This window comes from Mobula hypostoma, chromosome X2 (assembly GCF_963921235.1).
Source record: "Mobula hypostoma chromosome X2, sMobHyp1.1, whole genome shotgun sequence".
NCBI lineage: Eukaryota > Metazoa > Chordata > Chondrichthyes > Myliobatiformes > Myliobatidae > Mobula > Mobula hypostoma.
Genome location: NC_086129.1, coordinates 8,161,292 through 8,178,514, shown reverse-complemented (window position 1 = coordinate 8,178,514; position 17,223 = coordinate 8,161,292). Strand labels below are relative to the sequence as shown.

The 17,223-nt window shown below is 42.8% G+C and overlaps 1 protein-coding gene across 1 annotated transcript in view; it reads right to left on the bottom strand.

The window, feature by feature from the left end:
- Positions 1-17,223, bottom strand: part of LOC134341008 (uncharacterized) — a 257,807-nt gene that overhangs the window by 72,316 nt on the left and 168,268 nt on the right. The window contains exons 27-28 of the mRNA XM_063038698.1: positions 14,482-14,523; positions 4,235-4,281 (exon numbers count right to left, since the gene is read on the bottom strand). Coding sequence (XP_062894768.1) covers positions 4,235-4,281; positions 14,482-14,523 — 89 coding nt within the window. The remainder of the gene's footprint in view (positions 1-4,234; positions 4,282-14,481; positions 14,524-17,223) is intronic.

Below are 17,223 nucleotides of genomic sequence, written 5' to 3'. Positions count from 1 at the left end.
GAACCAAAACAGCACATCTAGAACTCAGTCAGTCACCTTAACTTGTTGGGCATATACCAAAACAGCACGTCTAGAACTCAGTCACGTTAATCTGTTGTGTATACACCAAAACAGCATGCCTATAACATAGTCACCATAACCTTCTGTGTATGCACCAAAATAGCATGTCTAGAACTCAGTCAGTCAACTTAACCTGTTGTGTATGCATCCAAACAGAATATCTGCAACAGTCACCTTAACCTGTTGTACCAAAGCAGCAGGTCTCTAAGTCAGTCAGTCACCTTAACCTGTTGTATATGTACCAAAACAACACGTTTAGAACTCACTCACCTTAACCTGTTGTGCATGTACCAAAACAGGATATCTAGCACTCAGTCACCTTAACCTGTTGCGTATATACCAAAACAGCATGTCAGAACTCACTCACCTTAACCTGTTGTGTATGTACCAAAAAACTCATCAAGAACACAGTCAGTCACCTTAACCTGCTGTGTATGTACAAAAACACCATGTCTAGAACTCAGTCACCTTAACCTGATGTGTAAGTACCAAAACAACATGTCTGGAACTGACGAAGGGTCTCGGCCTGAAACGTCGACTGCGCCTCTTCCTATAGATGCTGCTTGGCCCGCTGCGTTCACCAGCAACTTTGATGTATGTTGTCTGGAACTCAGTCACTTTAACCTGTTAATATATGTACCAAAACAGAATGTCTAGAATATAGTCACCTGAACCTGTTGTGTATGTACCAAAACAGCATGTCTAGAACTCAAGCAACACACATCAAGGTTGTTGGTGAACGCAGCGGGCCAGGCAGCATCTCTAGGAAGAGGTACAGTCGACGTTTCAGGCCGAGACCCTTCGTCAGGACTAACTGAAGGAAGAGTTAGTAAGAGATTTGAAAGTGGGAGGGGGAGGGGGAGATCCAAAATGATAGGAGGAAGACAGGAGGGGAAGGGATGGCGCCAAGAGCTGGACAGGTGATTGGCAAAAGGGAATTAGTCCTTACTCTTAATAATTTCTCCTTTGGCTCCTCCCACTTCCTCCAAACTAAAGGTGTAGCTATGGGCACCCGTATGGGTCCTAGCTATGCCTGCCTTTTTGTTGGGTTTGTAGAACGATCTATGTTCCAAACCTATACTGGTATCTGTCCCCCACTTTTCCTTCGCTACATTGACGACTGAATTGGCGCTGCTTCCTGCACGCATGCTGAGCTCGTTGACTTCATTAACTTTGCCTCCAACTTTCACCCTGCCCTCAAGTTTACCTGGTCCATTTCCGACACCTCCCTCCCCTTTCTAGATCTTTCTGTCTCTGTCTCTGGAGACAGCTTATGCACTGATGTCTACTATAAGCCTACTGACTCTCACAGTTATCTGGACTATTCCTCTTCTCACCCTGTCTCTTGCAAAAACGCCATCCCCTTCTCGCAATTCCTCCATCTCCGCCGCATCTGCTCTCAGGATGAGGCTTTTCATTCCAGGACAAGGGAGATGTCCTCCTTTTTTAAAGAAAGGGGCTTCCCTTCCTCCACCATCAACTCTGCTCTCAAACGCATCTCCCCCATTTCACGCACATCTGCTCTCACTCCATCCTCCCGTCAACCCACTAGGAATAGGGTTCCCCTGGTCCTCACCTACCACCCCACCAGCCTCCGGGTCCAACATATTATTCTCCGTAACTTCCGCCACCTCCTACGGGATCCCACCACTAAGCACATCTTTCCCTCCCCCCCTCTCTCTGCATTCCGCAGGGATCGCTCCCTACACAACTCCCTTGTCCATTCGTCCCCCCCATCCCTCCCCACTGATCTCCCTCCTGGCACTTATCCGTGTAAGCGGAACAAGTGCTACACATACCCTTACACTTCCTCCCTTACCACCATTCAGGGCCCCAAACAGTCCTTCCAGGTGAGGCATCACTTCACCTGTGAGTCGACTGGGGTGATATACTGCGTCCGGTGCTCCCGATGTGGCCTTTTATATATTGGTGAGACCCGACGCAGACTGGGAGACCGCTTTGCTGAACACCTACGCTCTGTCCGCCAGAGAAAGCAGGATCTCCCAGTGGCCACACATTTTAATTCCACATGCCATTCCCATTCTGACATGTCTATCCACGGCCTCCTCTACCGTAAAGATGAAGCCACACTCAGGTTGGAGGAACAACACCTTATATTCCGTCTGGGTAGCCTCCAACCTGATGGCATGAACATTGACTTCTCTGACTTCCGCTAATGCCCCACCTCCCCCTCGTACCTCATCCGTTATTTATATACACACATTCTTTCTCTCTCTCTCTCCTTTTTCTCCCTCTGTCCCTCTCACTAAACCCCTTGCCCATCCTCTGGGTTTTTCCCCCCTCCCCCTTTTCCTTCTCCCTGGGCCTCCTGTCCCATGACCCTCTCATATCCCCTTTGCCAATCAACTGTCCAGCTCTTGGTTCCATCCCTCCCCCTCCTGTCTTCTCCTATCATTTTGGATCTCCCCCTCCCCCTTTCAAATCTCTTACTAGCTCTTCCTTCAGTTAGTCCTGACGAAAGGTCTCAGCCCAAAACATCGACTGTACCTCTTCCTATAGATGCTGCGTTCACCAGCAACTTTGATGTGGGTTGCTTGAATTTCCAGCATCTACAGAATTCCTCGTGTTTACGTGTCTGGAACTCAATCAGTCACCTTAACCTGTTGTGCATGTACGAAAACAGCATGTCTAGAACTCAGTCAGTCACCTTAACCTGTTGTGTGCATACCAAACAGCATGTCTAGAACACAGTCACCTTAATCTGTTGTGTATGTACCAAAACAGCACATCTAGAACTCAGTCACCTTAGCCTATTGTGCATGTACCAAAACAGGATACCTAGCACTCAGTCAGTCACCTTAATCCGTTGTGTATGTACCAAAACAGCACGTCCAGAACTCAGTCAGTCACCTTAACCCGTTCTGTATGTACCAAAACAACACTCTAGACCTCAGTCACATTAACCTGTTGTGTATGTACCAAAACAGCATGTTTAGAACACAGTCACCTTAACCTGTTGTGTGTGTACGAAAACACCATGTCTGGAACTCAGTCAGTCACATTAATCTATTGTGTTACAAAAACAGAATGTCTGGAATACAGTTGGTCACCTGAACCTGTTGTGCATGTACCAAAACAGCACGTCTGGAACTCACTCACCTTAACCTGCTGTGTATGCACCAAAACAGCATGTCTAGAATACAGTCAGTCACCTTAACCTGGTGTGTATGTACCAAAACAGCATGTCTAGAACTCAGTCAGTCACCTTAATCCGTTGTGTATGCATGCAGCAACAGAGCAGCAAGGTTAGACATTTATACTGTGTCTTGTTAGGCATGGTACATGCTGGGCCACTGAACAGTACAGGAGCGATGAACTTGGACCGCCGACACAGAAAATGACCACAGACAAAATCTGTGTAAAAAAAGGTGGCCTCACGCACAGACAAAAGCCCGTGTAAAAGAGGGGGCTCAACGTGCACACAAAAGACCGTGTAAAAGAAGGGCCTCCCTCGCATAGGAGGCCCAATCGATTCAGCACGCAGACAATCAACTACGTATGCACGCCTGCCACGTTCCCACAGATGATCTGATAAGGTTCATCACCATGCATCTTTGGAGTATGAGAGGGAGCCAGTGCACCCGGAGGAAGCACAGGCAGATATCGGGAAAACTGAGGCATGAAATGAACCGCACCTGACGTATTCTGGTTAAGTGATACGCTAACCACTAGGCGGAGTAACTCTGGAGGCTTTCTGCCAACTAGAAATGGCCCACCACGTTTGTGGAATGTCTTTATAATCATTTAGTCTGCTAACAACAGGAGATGAAAGCAGCGTGCACTGTACTTTACCTCCATATTTACTGAAGGGTGTCAGTATCGAGGGTTTAACAGGGCAGTATCATACTGGAAAATGGTCAGCGGTTCCATGAGTTTGATGTACTTATGGTCAGCTGCACTGACGCTCTAACCAAAGCAGAGGTTAGCATTATCCACCCCAGAAAAATGTGCGTGAGCAGCCGGCGTAGGCAGGGAGTTAAATTCACGACATTTCAGCCCATACACTTTTAGACAAATGTCAGAACAACCTATTACTGCCAACTTATGCAGAAACAACCTCCCAAAAATACCACCTATATGGCTCATTTTGCAGTTTCACTCCACCCAGACATTTCAACACCTGGAATGCTTCTAACAAAATGAAAATTCTTACCCAATTTTATCATCTTTTATCCATCCATCTGAAGGCCAGTTATTTTTCTGAATGCAAGAAAAGAAGGTAAAATGGAAATTAGAACAGATTCTCATCAAAGGCTGATATCGTTATTACAACAGATTCTCATCAAAAGCTCTTATCAAGTTATTAGAACAGCAAATCAAAGGTTTTGAAAATAATTCAGAAAAGGTCCCCACAATGTTTGAAAGTCTTGGCTAGATTCAGAGATTGAACATCGAATCTTCTCTAAATTTAAACATGACATAACCATTGAGCATGAATAGAAGGGGCCGCATCTTTCCATTTAAGCAAGAATGTCCTTCTGGCCATAAGAGAAATAAAAGCCAAAATGTGCAAGTCAGATGACTCCAAAATAATATCCTTTCCTCCAACAACACCAAATAAAGCAGTCAAAGGATTAGGCTTAAAGTTTACTTTAAAAAGTATCGAGAAAGTTTGAAATACTTCCTTCCAATATTTTCCAAGACTCGGACATGTCCAAAACATATGAATGAGTGAAGCTTCTCCATTATTACATTTGTCACAATACGGAAATATGTCTAAATAAAAATGAGACAACTTATCCTGAGTCATATGGGCCCTATGGACCAGTTTAAATTGTAGGAGAGAGTGGCGGGCACATAACGATGAAGTGTTAACCAATTTAAAAATTCGATTCAAAGTTTCCTCAGAAATTGAAGTCTGTAAATCTTGTTCCCAAAGATTTTTCATTTTATCTAAATGAACACTTTTCATTCCCAACAGCAGGGGTCCCCAACCTTTTTTGCACCGTGGACCAGTTTAATAATGACAATATTCTTGTGGACCGGCTGACCGGGGGTGGGGGGGGGGGTGCAGGGGAGAGGATAGGGTTGCCAACTTTCTCACTCCCAATAAGGGACAAGGGTAGCAGTCAAATACGGGACACTTGTGTTTACCCCAAGAAAGACTACCATGGCCATGAAGCCTTGCACGGGCACCTGTGTGCGCATGCGTGTACGTGCCGATTTTTTTCTACAAATCGTTTTTGGTGATTCTGTTCAGTGAACTACGGTGTACATACATTATTTCTACTTTATGTCGGCTGTGTATTTATCATATCATTCCTGCTCGTGTTATTTTAGGTTTTATGTGTTATTTGGTATGATTTGGAAGGTTATTTTTTGGGTCCAGGAACACTCAAAAATTTTCCCCATATAAATCAATGGTAATTGCTTCTTCGCTTTATGCCATTTCGGCTTACGAATGGTTTCATAGAAACATTCTACTTTAGCAGGGGAAATACAGGACAACGGAGGTCCCGTATGGGACAAACCAATTTAGCCCAATAGACGGGACGTCCTGGCTAATACAGGACAGTTGGCAACCCTACGGGGGGGGGGGGGGGGTGGAGAAGGGGTTAATCATGACCGGAATATAGGTGATACGTCAACTATAAGTCACTTATAAGTGGCTAATACACTCAATTTCATTTCTAAAATGGTTTATCTAATGAATTTAATATTAAACACACAGCACATATTTTCCTCGCATGAATATAGTGATAAGTCACTTATAAGTCAATAGCATCATAACATTTTAAGTAACGCTTGAATATTAAACACACAACGCAGATTTTCCTTGTATGAACATATCAAATCATTGCACCACACCAATATCGCTGAATCCTGGGAGCCCTGGACTTGTTTCCCTGCAACAACATGGTCCTATCGAGGGGTGATGGGAAACAGTGATACTCGAAGGGGGTTCCTTATGTCCAGTCTATTCTGCAATTTAGTTTTCGTCGCATTCATTGCAGAAAACCTCGCTTCGCAGGGATATGTTGGAAATGGAAGCAACGTTTTCAGTGCTTTCGTGGCTATCTCAGGATATCTAGCCTTGACTTTGATCCAGAATGCCGGCAGAGATGTTATGTCAAACATACTTTTTAGCCCGCCATCATTTGCAAGCTCGAGGAGTTGATCTTCTTCCCGCACTGACATGGATGACGTGCGGGTAATGACCTCGTGTGTGTTCAAGCTCAACAGTGGGTGTGACAGGGAATGAGGAAAGGTGCAGCTGACTGCTATCGCCAAATCATATTGTTTCCTGGTAGCACATGCTTTGCAGCCCAGTGGTTGGGGACCACTGTCCAACAGCATATTATAAATATTAGATATAGATCCAGACATCCCACCCTGTAAAAACTCATTTTAGAGAGGTAGCACCATCAATTTGCCGGAGACTCCCAGGAGAGGTGGGATGTCTGCAATAGAGTACCTCCCTAGCAGCTAAAGCCAGCTAGTTTAAATAACGTAGGCTATGCTAATGAACGAATGACACCTGTTAATCTCAACACGTCTTTTACAGTCTTAACCCACAATGGGCAATAGAATAGCAAACAGTGCAGTGAGCAACACTGTCATTATTTTGACCCCTATTAGGCAGGGGTACACTTTAGTGTAGTCTGCGGTGACGTACGTTTTATATTTTCTTTTTTTGGAACACTCTACCACTCGGACTTTTTTTTGGAACTCTCTTGCTCTTGCTTTTGCTCTCTATCGCGCGCGCACTCTCTCGCACGTGGTCGCTCTCACTTGCGCTCGCTTTCTCGCTCTCCCTCTCGCGCTTGCTTTCTCGCTCTTGCTCTCTCGCGCGCTTGCTTTCTCGCTCTCTCACTTGCTTTCTTGCTCTCACTCTTGCGCTTGCTTTCTCGCTCGCTCTCTCTCTCTCTCTCGTGGTCGCTCTCACTCGCGCTCGCTCTCAAAAAAAATCAATTTCCGGGACATTGCATATAATTTGCGGGCATCAGGGAGCCACTATTAATTTGCGAGAGACTCCCGGAAGTTCCGGGAGAGGTGGGATGTCTGTAGATCCATTATAAAAAGGTTTCAAATTAAAAATTACAGCTTGTAGATTCTTATCAGGACTTATTTGAGACTGTAAAAAATCTCTTATTTGTAGGTCAAAGCTGATATCGTTATTAGAACAGATTCTCGTCAAAGGCTGATATCAAGTTATTTGAAAAGATTCTCATCAAAGGCTGATATCAAGTTATAAGAACAGATTCTCGTCAAACACAAAATAATCTGCAGATGCTGGGATGAAAGCAACACTCACAACACACTGGAGGAACTCAGCAGGTTGGGCAGCATCGGTGGAAATGATGAGTCGACGTTTCGGGCCGGAACCCTTCGTCAGGACTGTAGAGGGAAGGGGCAGAGACCCTATGAGAAAGATTTGGTGAGGGTGGGAAGGAGAAGACTGGTAGGTTCCAGGTGAAAAACCAGTAAGGGGAAAGATAAAGGGGTGGGGGAGTGGAAGCTGGGAGGTGATAGGCAGGAAAGGTGAAGAAAGAATAGGGGAAAACACAATGGGTAGTAGAAGGAGGCAGAACCATGAGGGAGGTGATAGGCAGCTGGGGGAGGGGGCAGAGTGAAATAGGGATAGAGGAAGGGAGGGGGAGGGAATTACCAGAAATTGAAGAACTCCATGTTCATACCAAAGGGCTGGAGACTACCTAGATGATGTATGATTCTCATCAAAGGTTGATACCATTATTAGAACAGATTCTCAGGCCAACTGGTGGTGCAATGACATTGGCGCCAGACCGGGGAGTGGAGGTTCCCGGGTTCGAAACCTGGCAGGTCCGCTCTCAAGTACACTTTCCATTCGTACCGGTTTCAGTGTTGAGATCGCAACTAGACCTCATAAAATAAACGAAAGTGCTGCGAAAATGTCTGTGTGGGGAGTGGCGCGCCACACAGTCTGTCTCTCTCTCATTCCGCGCTTTGTAAAAAGCAATGAAAAAATCATCACGGACTCACACGCACGCAGCACATGCCAAAAAAAAAGAACATTCTCGTCAAAAGCTGATATCAAGTTATGAGAACAGGTTCTCGTCAAAGGCTGATATCGCTATTAGACCAGAGTCTTGTCAAAGACTGAGGTCAAGTTATTGGAACAGATTCTCGTCAAAAGTTGATATCCTTATGAGAACAGATCCTCGTCAAAGGCTGATATCGTTATTAGACCAGATTCTCGTCAAAGGCTCATATCAAGTTATGAGAACAGATTCTCGTCCAAGGCTGATATCGTCATGAGAACAGATTCTCGCCAAAGGCTGATATCAAGTTATTAGAACAGATTCTTGTCAAAGGCTGATATCGTCATGAGAACAGATTCTCGTCAAAGGCTGATATCGTTATTAGACCAGATTCTCGTCAAAGGCTCATATCAAGTTATTAGAACAGATTCTCGTCAAAGGCTGATATCGTTATTAGAACAGATTCTCGTCAAAGGCTGATATCAAGTTATGAGAACAGATTCTCGTCAAAGGCTGATATCAAGTTATTGGAACAGATTCTCGCCTTTCTTCTTTCTTTATTAGTCTTTTTATTGATTTAAAAGGAACATAAATACAAACAAGAGGAGAATTATCTCAAATATATATATATATATATCAATAACAACATAAACGGAGATTAGGACAGACATAATCAAAATCATAGATAGTGGTAAGCTAGTATATAATATATAATTAAAAAAAGAAAACAGCAATTCTCCTCATCAGTTCATGAAGAGGAAAGAAAAAACTTTGAATTTTAAATGAAGAAAGAAAACCCCACTACACTATACAAGAAAAAGAAAAAAAGGGACTGGGCAGTCCATTCTGGGGATACGACCAAAAAAAAAGAAAGACTTTCTGATCAAATCTAAAACTTTGAATAAAAAATTTGAAGACTAATAAATCAAATCAATTGAAAATATTGAAAAAAAAGTTGCCAGATTTGCTCAAATTTAAAGGATGTATCAAATGTCCGACTTCTTATTTTCTCTAAACTTAAACAGGACATAATGGAGGAAAGCTAATTAAAGACCGTAGGTGGATTAGAATCCTTCCACTTCAATAAAATGGATCTCCTCGCCAATAAAGTCGAAAAGGCTATCAGACGTTGAGCGGAAACAGGAATGTTTCCTGCTTCCAATGGAATAACCCCAAAAATTGCCTTAAGCAAATTAGGTTGTAGATCCAGATCCAAGACTTTTGATAGTATTTTAAAAACATCTCTCCAACATATCTAGCTTTATACAAGACCAATAAATATGAGTTAAAGTGGCTCCCTCAATATTACATCTGTCACAAATAGGATTGATATTGGAAAAAATATGCGCTAGTTTATCCTTTGATATATGGGCCCGATGCACTACCTTGAACTGTATCAAGGAATGACGGGCACAAATACAAAATAATCTACAGATGCTGGGGTCAAAGCCACACTCACAACACGCTGGAGGAACTCAAAGCAACACTCCTGACGAAGGGTTCCGGCCCGAAACGTCGACCGATCTTTTCCACGGATGCTGCCCGACCTGCTGAGTTCCTCCAGCGTGTTGTGAGTGACAGGCACAAATAGATGAGTTACTAACCAAATGAAAAATTTTACTCCATTGATGATCTGAAAATGACTCTTGAAATTCCGATTCCCAAGCACGTTTAATTCTATCATTAGATATCATTCGTGAGTTCAATAACCGTTTATAGATTATAGCTATCAACCCTTTTTGAAATGGTTTAAACTGAAAGAGAGCATCTGTAATATTAGGTGGATAAATAGAAAAGTAAATTGGCAAAAAACACATTAAAAAATTCCTAATTTGTAAATATGTTAAAAAGTGTACATTAGATAAATCATATTTATCCACTGAGAAAAAGACATTAAACAGTCCCCTAAAAACAAATCTGAAAAAGTTATTATTCCCTTGGTTTTCCAAATTAAAAAGGCCCTATCCAAAATTGATAGGTTTAAAAAAATAATTGAGATGGATATTACTAGACAGAAGTTAGGTCGGCTGGTGGCGGAGTGAGATCAGCGTCGGGCTCGAGAACGGAGGTTCCCGAGTTCGATCCAGTGACAGACTGCTCCCGTGCGCGCTCTCCGTCAGCGCCAGGTTGATGTCGAGCTTGCAACTCGGCCTCGTAAAATAATACTGCGAGGAGTGGGGCCCCACACAGCCCTTCGAACTGTGCCTTGTAAGGCATGAAAATGCCTGACGCTAGCCTCTCCTGTCAAAGTCGACGTCAGAAAGAATAAAATTATTTAACTCAAAAAAACTACAAAACTGAAATCAAATTCTTAATGTATGTTTAATAATGGGATTAAGATCTTGTCAACTAATCTTAGAAAACAAAAAAGAAAGAGGAGCTCCCAGTAGAGAGGCCAAAGAGAGTCCTTTTACCAAGTTATTGGAACAGATTCTCGTCAAAGGCTGATATCAAGTTATTAGAACAGATTTTCGTCAAAGGCTGATATCAAGTTATTAGAACAGATCCTTGTCAAAGGCTGATATCGTTTTTAGAACAGATTTTCGTCAAAGGCTGATATCGTTTTTAGAACAGATTTTTGTCAAAGGCTGATATCAAGTTATTAGAACAGATTCTCATCAAAGGCTGCTCTGTTTATTAGAACAGATTCTCATCAAAGGCTGATATCAAGTTATCAGAACAAATACTCGTCAAAGGCCGATCTCAAGTCATTAGAACAGATTCTCGTCAAAGGCTGATATCACTATTGGAACAGATTCTCGTCAAAATCTGATATCAGGTTATTCGAACAGATTCTCGTCAAAATCTGATATCAGGTTATTCAAACAGACTCTCGTCAAAGGCTGATATCAAATTATTAGAACAGATTCTCATCAAAGGCTGATATCGTTTTGAGAACAGATTCTCGTCAAAGGCTCATGTCAGGTTATTAGAACAGATTCTCGTCACAGGCTGATATCCAGTTATCAGAACACATTCTTGTCAAAGGCTGATATCGACAGGAGAACAGATTCTCGTCAAAGGCTGATATCGTTATTGGAACACATTCTCGTTGAAATCTGATATTAAGTTATTCGAACAGACGCTCGTCAAAGGCTGATATCGTGATTAGAACAGATTCTCGCCAAAGGCTGCTGCCATTATTAGAACAGATCCACGTCAAAGGCTGATGTCATTATTGGAACAGATTCTCGTCAGAAGCTAATATCAAGTTATTAGAACAGATTCTCGCCAAAAGCTGATACCGTTTTGAGAACAGATTCTCGTCAAAGGCTGATATCGTTATTATAACAGATTCTCGTCAAAGGCTGATATCGTTATCAGAACAGATTCTCATCAAAGGCTGATATCATCATTAGAACAGATTCTCGTCAAAAGTTGATAATCGTAATTAGAACAGATTCTCGTTGGGTCGGCTGGTGGCGCAATGACATCAGCGCCGGACTCTGGAACGGAGATTCCCGGGTTTGAACCCAGTCAGGTCCGCACCCGAGTAAACTTTCCATCGGTGCCGGGTTGAGTGTCGAGATTGCAACTCGACCTCGTAAAATACAGGTTTCCACGCCATCTGAAGTTAGAGCGTTCCTATGAAACGATTCGCAAGCCAGAATGTCGTAAAGCGAAGAAGCAATTACCATTTATTTATATGGGAAAATTTTGTGAGCATTCACAGACCCAAAGATAACCTACCAAATCATGCCAAATAACACATAAAACCTAAAATAACAGTAACATATAGTAAAAGCAGGAATGATATGATAAATACACAGCTTATATAAAGTAGAAATACTTTTCCACAATCACTGCCTGAACTGTTCCCCGTAGCGAAAATCTCACGCGAGCGTCGTCAGCAAAAACACGGCGCAAGCGCTCTCCAGTAACCTTTAAGCTATGAAGCTGCCAAACCATACCAAATAACACGTAAAAATACACAGCCGATATAAGGTAGAAATAATGTATGTACAGTGTAGTATCACTTACTGGAATTGGGAAAGCGCGGAGCACACTGATGTTGGTGTGTTAGACTGAGTCATTGCAGGTTGGGTGGTGCAGTGGCCCCCACCCTCCAGGCCGCCGAGCGATACATTGCCGCGAAGCATGCAGGGGTACAGCGGTAGCCGGGAGGCACACAGCACATCTTTAAGAAAAAAGCTGAAATAAACATGCTAATTAATTAGGTGCCACCCGGCACATAATTGTCGGCCCAGATCAGTGCCGATTGCCAATTGTGTCACCTCTGATCTGGGTCGACAATTACGTGTCGGGCGGCACCTAATTAATTAGCATGTTTATTTCCGCTTTTTTCTTAAAGATGTGCTGTGTGTCTCCCGGCTACTGCTGCATTCTCCGCAAATTGGTATCTGTCCGTGGCCTGGGTGTTGGGGTGGTGGGACACTGGGGTGTCATCTCGTTGTCTGTTTCCATTACAGCAGGCAACTCATCTTCTCATGATTGCCCGCCTCCATGTCGAAGTTCGAGGTTCGTTGTCTGCTGTGGCTGATGTGGAAGCTTGCTTGACCGCTGAGTCTCGCGCATTTTTCTATCATACAATTCTTTGTAAGCACTCAAACCATCCTGCAAATATCCCGTAAACCGATGTACCCTTTCAAAATTAAAGTTGTACCTTATCATTACTCATTTGGTTTCAATTGTTATCCTTTCCTCTTCCAATTACATCAGCTCTTCATCTATCAGTTCTTGGTCATGGGATGCCAAAACCTCTTCAACATCATCTTCATCAGCTTCCACAAGCCAAACTCAGTTCGCCTTTACTTTGTTCACCACGATCAAAACGCTCAATTATGTCTAGTTTTACGCTAAGTGTAACACCCCTACAAGCTCTTTCAGTCTTTTCCGATACCATAGAACTCATCTTGCAAACGGTTGCTCACAGACACCTCTTTAAGCAATGCCGGCGAGGATGCAGTTCCGAATTCAGGGGAGAGCGTCTGCTCGGGGCGCACGCTGCCTTTTATCGTGTGCTGATCTTTTTCGCGCGCTGCTTATTCGTAACAGTGAAAACACCTTCTGTTAGCGAACACAGGGTACTAATGTAGGTCTTTCGTAACACTGAGGTTTCGTAAAGCAAACGTTCAAAAAGCGGGGGACACCTGTGAAGGGAAAGATGCTGCGAAGTGTCTGTGTGGGGAGTGGCACACCACACAGTCTCTCTCTCTCTCCGCGCCTTGTAAAAGGCATGAAAAAGACATCGTCCTGCCAACATCGCACACACATGGACGCACGCACGCAGACGCACACACACATGCCAAAAAAAAAAGATTCTCGTCAAAGGCTGATATCAAGTTATTACAACAAACTCTCATCAAATACTGATATCAAGTTACAGATACAGATTATAGACAAAGGTACAGTAGTGTGGAACAGTGTTAGCAGGAACTCATACAATACTGTCTTCACAGTCTCAGGCACACATACAGTACAGTATGACAGTCTCAGGGACACATACAGTATGACAGTCTCAGGGACACATACAGTACAGTGTAACAGTCTCAGGAATGCATACAGTAGTGTAATAGTCTCAGGGACACATACAGTACTGTACAACACAGTACTTCAGGAAATGAAAATGAAATCCTCAAAATTTGAAAGTAATTAGCTTTTCCAAGTATTCACTGCTCAACATTAATTCTGTATTCTTTAGCACTTTGGCCTCAGTGGCTCAGAATACACTCTCTCGGACAAGGTGAAATTATTTTATTTTGAATTATTCATTACTGTTTCATTGACATGAGAGTCTCCCGGTGAAACAGCCTTGTCCACTTGTTGACCTTGAAAATTTCACCTGAAACAAAATGATGCGAACTGGAAAAGATATTAGTGAGATTGGAGGGGTTGGGTACTATAAGTAAACTGAATAAGCTGAGGCTTCCCCTCACCCAGCCCTCCACCTCACCCCCACACCCCAGAGATTGACAGGCAAAGTAGAGACTTTATAGGGATTTCTAAGATCACTCTGAACCCAGGTAAGGTGAATAGTCAGAATACTTTTCCTGAAAGTAAGGGAACCTAAGAGGAGAGAGGAGATCGGAGAGGGAACTTTTCCACAAACAGCAGTTGGTCGGAGTCCAGAATGCACTGCCAGAAGAAATGATGAAGGCAGGTAGACAAGTGCTGGAATTGACAAGACACTGAAGGCATTGAGGCAACAACACAACTGAGAGGTTTGCATGGGCATTCCAGAGGGCGCTAAAGGGAAACTGGAGATGCTCTGGAGTCAAAGTAGAGACAAGACAAACAAGAACGTCAGATATCCTCCACTGGACAACCGCAGTGAATCAGGCAGGTTTTTTCATCAATTAGGCTGACCATGTGGCTATCAATAACTCAACTGCGTAAGAAGAACAGATTTCACAATCAAATTCAATTCAAAGGATCTTCAATTTGTTTAGTTTAACTCAAAAGTAAAACTTTAAAATACCTTGTATTTGCCTTCCCTCCTTCTAGCTCCAGAAGGGTCATCCTGTTCGAAATTCACAAAAACAAAAACTGTATTCAGAAGACAACGAAATCCAGAACATTAACAGTAAAAATAACATACTTACAGAATATAAATTCTCAATCAAACTTGCATCAGGAGATGCTCGAATGTAAAGCAAAAGAGGAAGAAGAACTGCAAGAATCATTTCAATCTACAGTACGAAGGGAGCAAGCACAAAGGCGTAATATATCCATCCTTCAAAGTAACACGATTCCGGAAAAGATTTGCAATCAGTGTTTGAGGTGAACAAAATAGTGCATGAACGAATGGAATATGACTGCAATGTGAGCTTCACATTTTCTGATGAAGTGAAGTTCTGGTACATTTGGAATAACTAACACTGCACAAGACAGGGAAATAACATTCTCACAGTGTGTTCTACAAGTGAGTGAAATAACATTCTCACAGTGTGTTCTACAAGTCAGTATAATAAGGTTCTCGCAGCGTGTTCTACAATTCAGTGAAATAACGTTCACGCAGCGTGTTCTACAAGTCAGGGAAATAACGTTCTCACTGCGTGTTCTACAAGTTAGTGAAATAACGTTCTCACAGCGTGTGCTACAAGTCAAGGAAATAACGTTCTCACAGTGTGTTCTACAAGTCAGTGAAATAACGTTCTCACAGCGTGTTCTACAAGTCAGTGAAATAACGTTCTCACAGTGTGTTCTACACATCAGGGAAATAACGTTCTCACAGCGGGTTCTACAAGGCAGGGAAATAACGTTCTAACAGTGTGTTCTACAAGTCAGTGAAATAACGTTCTCACAGCGTGTGCTACAAGTCAGGGAAATAACGTTCTCACAGCGTGTTCTACAAGTCAGTGAAATAACTTTCTCACAGCGTGTTCTACAAGTCAGGGAAATAACGTTCTCACAGCGTGTTCTACAAGTCAGTGAAATAACGTTCTCACAGTGTGTTCTACAAGTCAGTGAAATAACGTTCTCACAGTGTGTTCTACAAGTCAGTGAAATAACGTTCTCACAGCGTGTTCTACAAGTCAGTGAAATAACGTTCTCACAGTGTGTTCTACAAGTCAGGGAAATAACGTTCTCACAGTGTGTTCTACAAGTCAGGGAAATAACGTTCTCACAGCGTGTTCTACACATCAGGGAAATAACGTTCTCACAGCGTGTTCTACAAGTCAGTGAAATAACGTTCTCACAGTGTGTTCTACAAGTCAGTGAAATAACGTTCTCACAGTGTGTTCTACAAGTTAGTGAAATAACGTTCTCACAGTGTGTTCTACAAGTCAGTGAAATAACGTTCTCACAGCGTGTTCTACAAGTCAGTGAAATAACGTTCTCACAGTGTGTTCTACAAGTCAGTGAAATAACGTTCTCACAGTGTGTTCTACAAGTCAGGGAAATAACATTCTCACAGCGTGTTCTACAAGTCAGGGAAATAACGTTCTCACAGCGTGTTCTACAAGTCAGGGAAATAACGTTCTCACAGCATGTTCAACAAGTCAGGGAAATAACGTTCTCACAGCGGGTTCTACAAGTCAGGGAAATAACGTTCTCACAGAGTGTTCTACAAGTCAGTGAAATAGCGTTCTCACAGCGTGTTCTACAAGTCAGGGAAATAACGTTGTCACAGCGTGTTCTACAAGGCAGTGAAATAACGTTCTCACAGTGGGTTCTACAAGGCAGTGAAATAACGTTCTCACAGCCGATTCTACAAGTCAGGGAAATAACGTTCCCACAGCGGGTTCTACATGTCAGGGAAGTAACTTTCTCACAGTGTGTTCCACAAGTCAGGGAAATAACGTTCTCACAGTGTGTTCTACACATCAGGGAAATAACGTTCTCACAGCGTGTTCTACAAGTCAGGGAAATAACGTTCTCACAGCGTGTTCTACAAGTCAGTGAAATAACTTTCCCACAGTGTGTTCTACAAGTCAGTGAAATAACATTATCACAGCGTGTTCTACAAGTCAGTGAAATAACGTTCTCACAGTGTGTTCTACAAGTCAGTGAAATAACGTTCTCACAGTGTGTTCTACAAGTCAGTGAAATAACGTTCTCACAGTGTGTTCTACAAGGCAGTGAAATAACGTCACAGTGTCTTCTACAAATCAGTATAATAATGTTCTCACAGCGTGTTCTACAAGTCAGTGAAATAACGTTCTCACAGTGTGTTCTACACATCAGGGAAATAACGTTCTCACAGTGTGTTCTACAAGTCAGTGAAATAACGTTCTCACAGTGTGTTCTACAAGTCAGTGAAATAACGTTTTCACACTGTGTTCTATAAGTCAGGGAAATAACCTTCTCACAGGGTGTTCTACAAGTCAGTGAAATAACTTTCGCACAGCGTGTTCTACAACTCAGGGAAATAACGTTCTCACAGCGTGTTCTACAAGTCAGGGAAATAACGTTCTCACAGCGTGTTCTACAAGTCAGGGAAATAACGTTCTCACAGGGCGTTCTACAAGTCAGTGAAATAACTTTCGCACAGCGTGTTCTACAACTCAGGGAAATAACGTTCTCACAGCGTGTTCTACAAGTCAGTGAAATAACGTTCTCACAGCGTGTTCTAGTTGTCAGGGAAATAACGTTCTCACAGCGTGTTCTACAAGTCAGTGAAATAACGTTCTCACAGCGTGTTCTACAAGTCAGTGAAATAACGTTCTCACAGTGTGTTCTACAAGTCAGTGAAATAACGTTCTCACAGTGTGTTCTA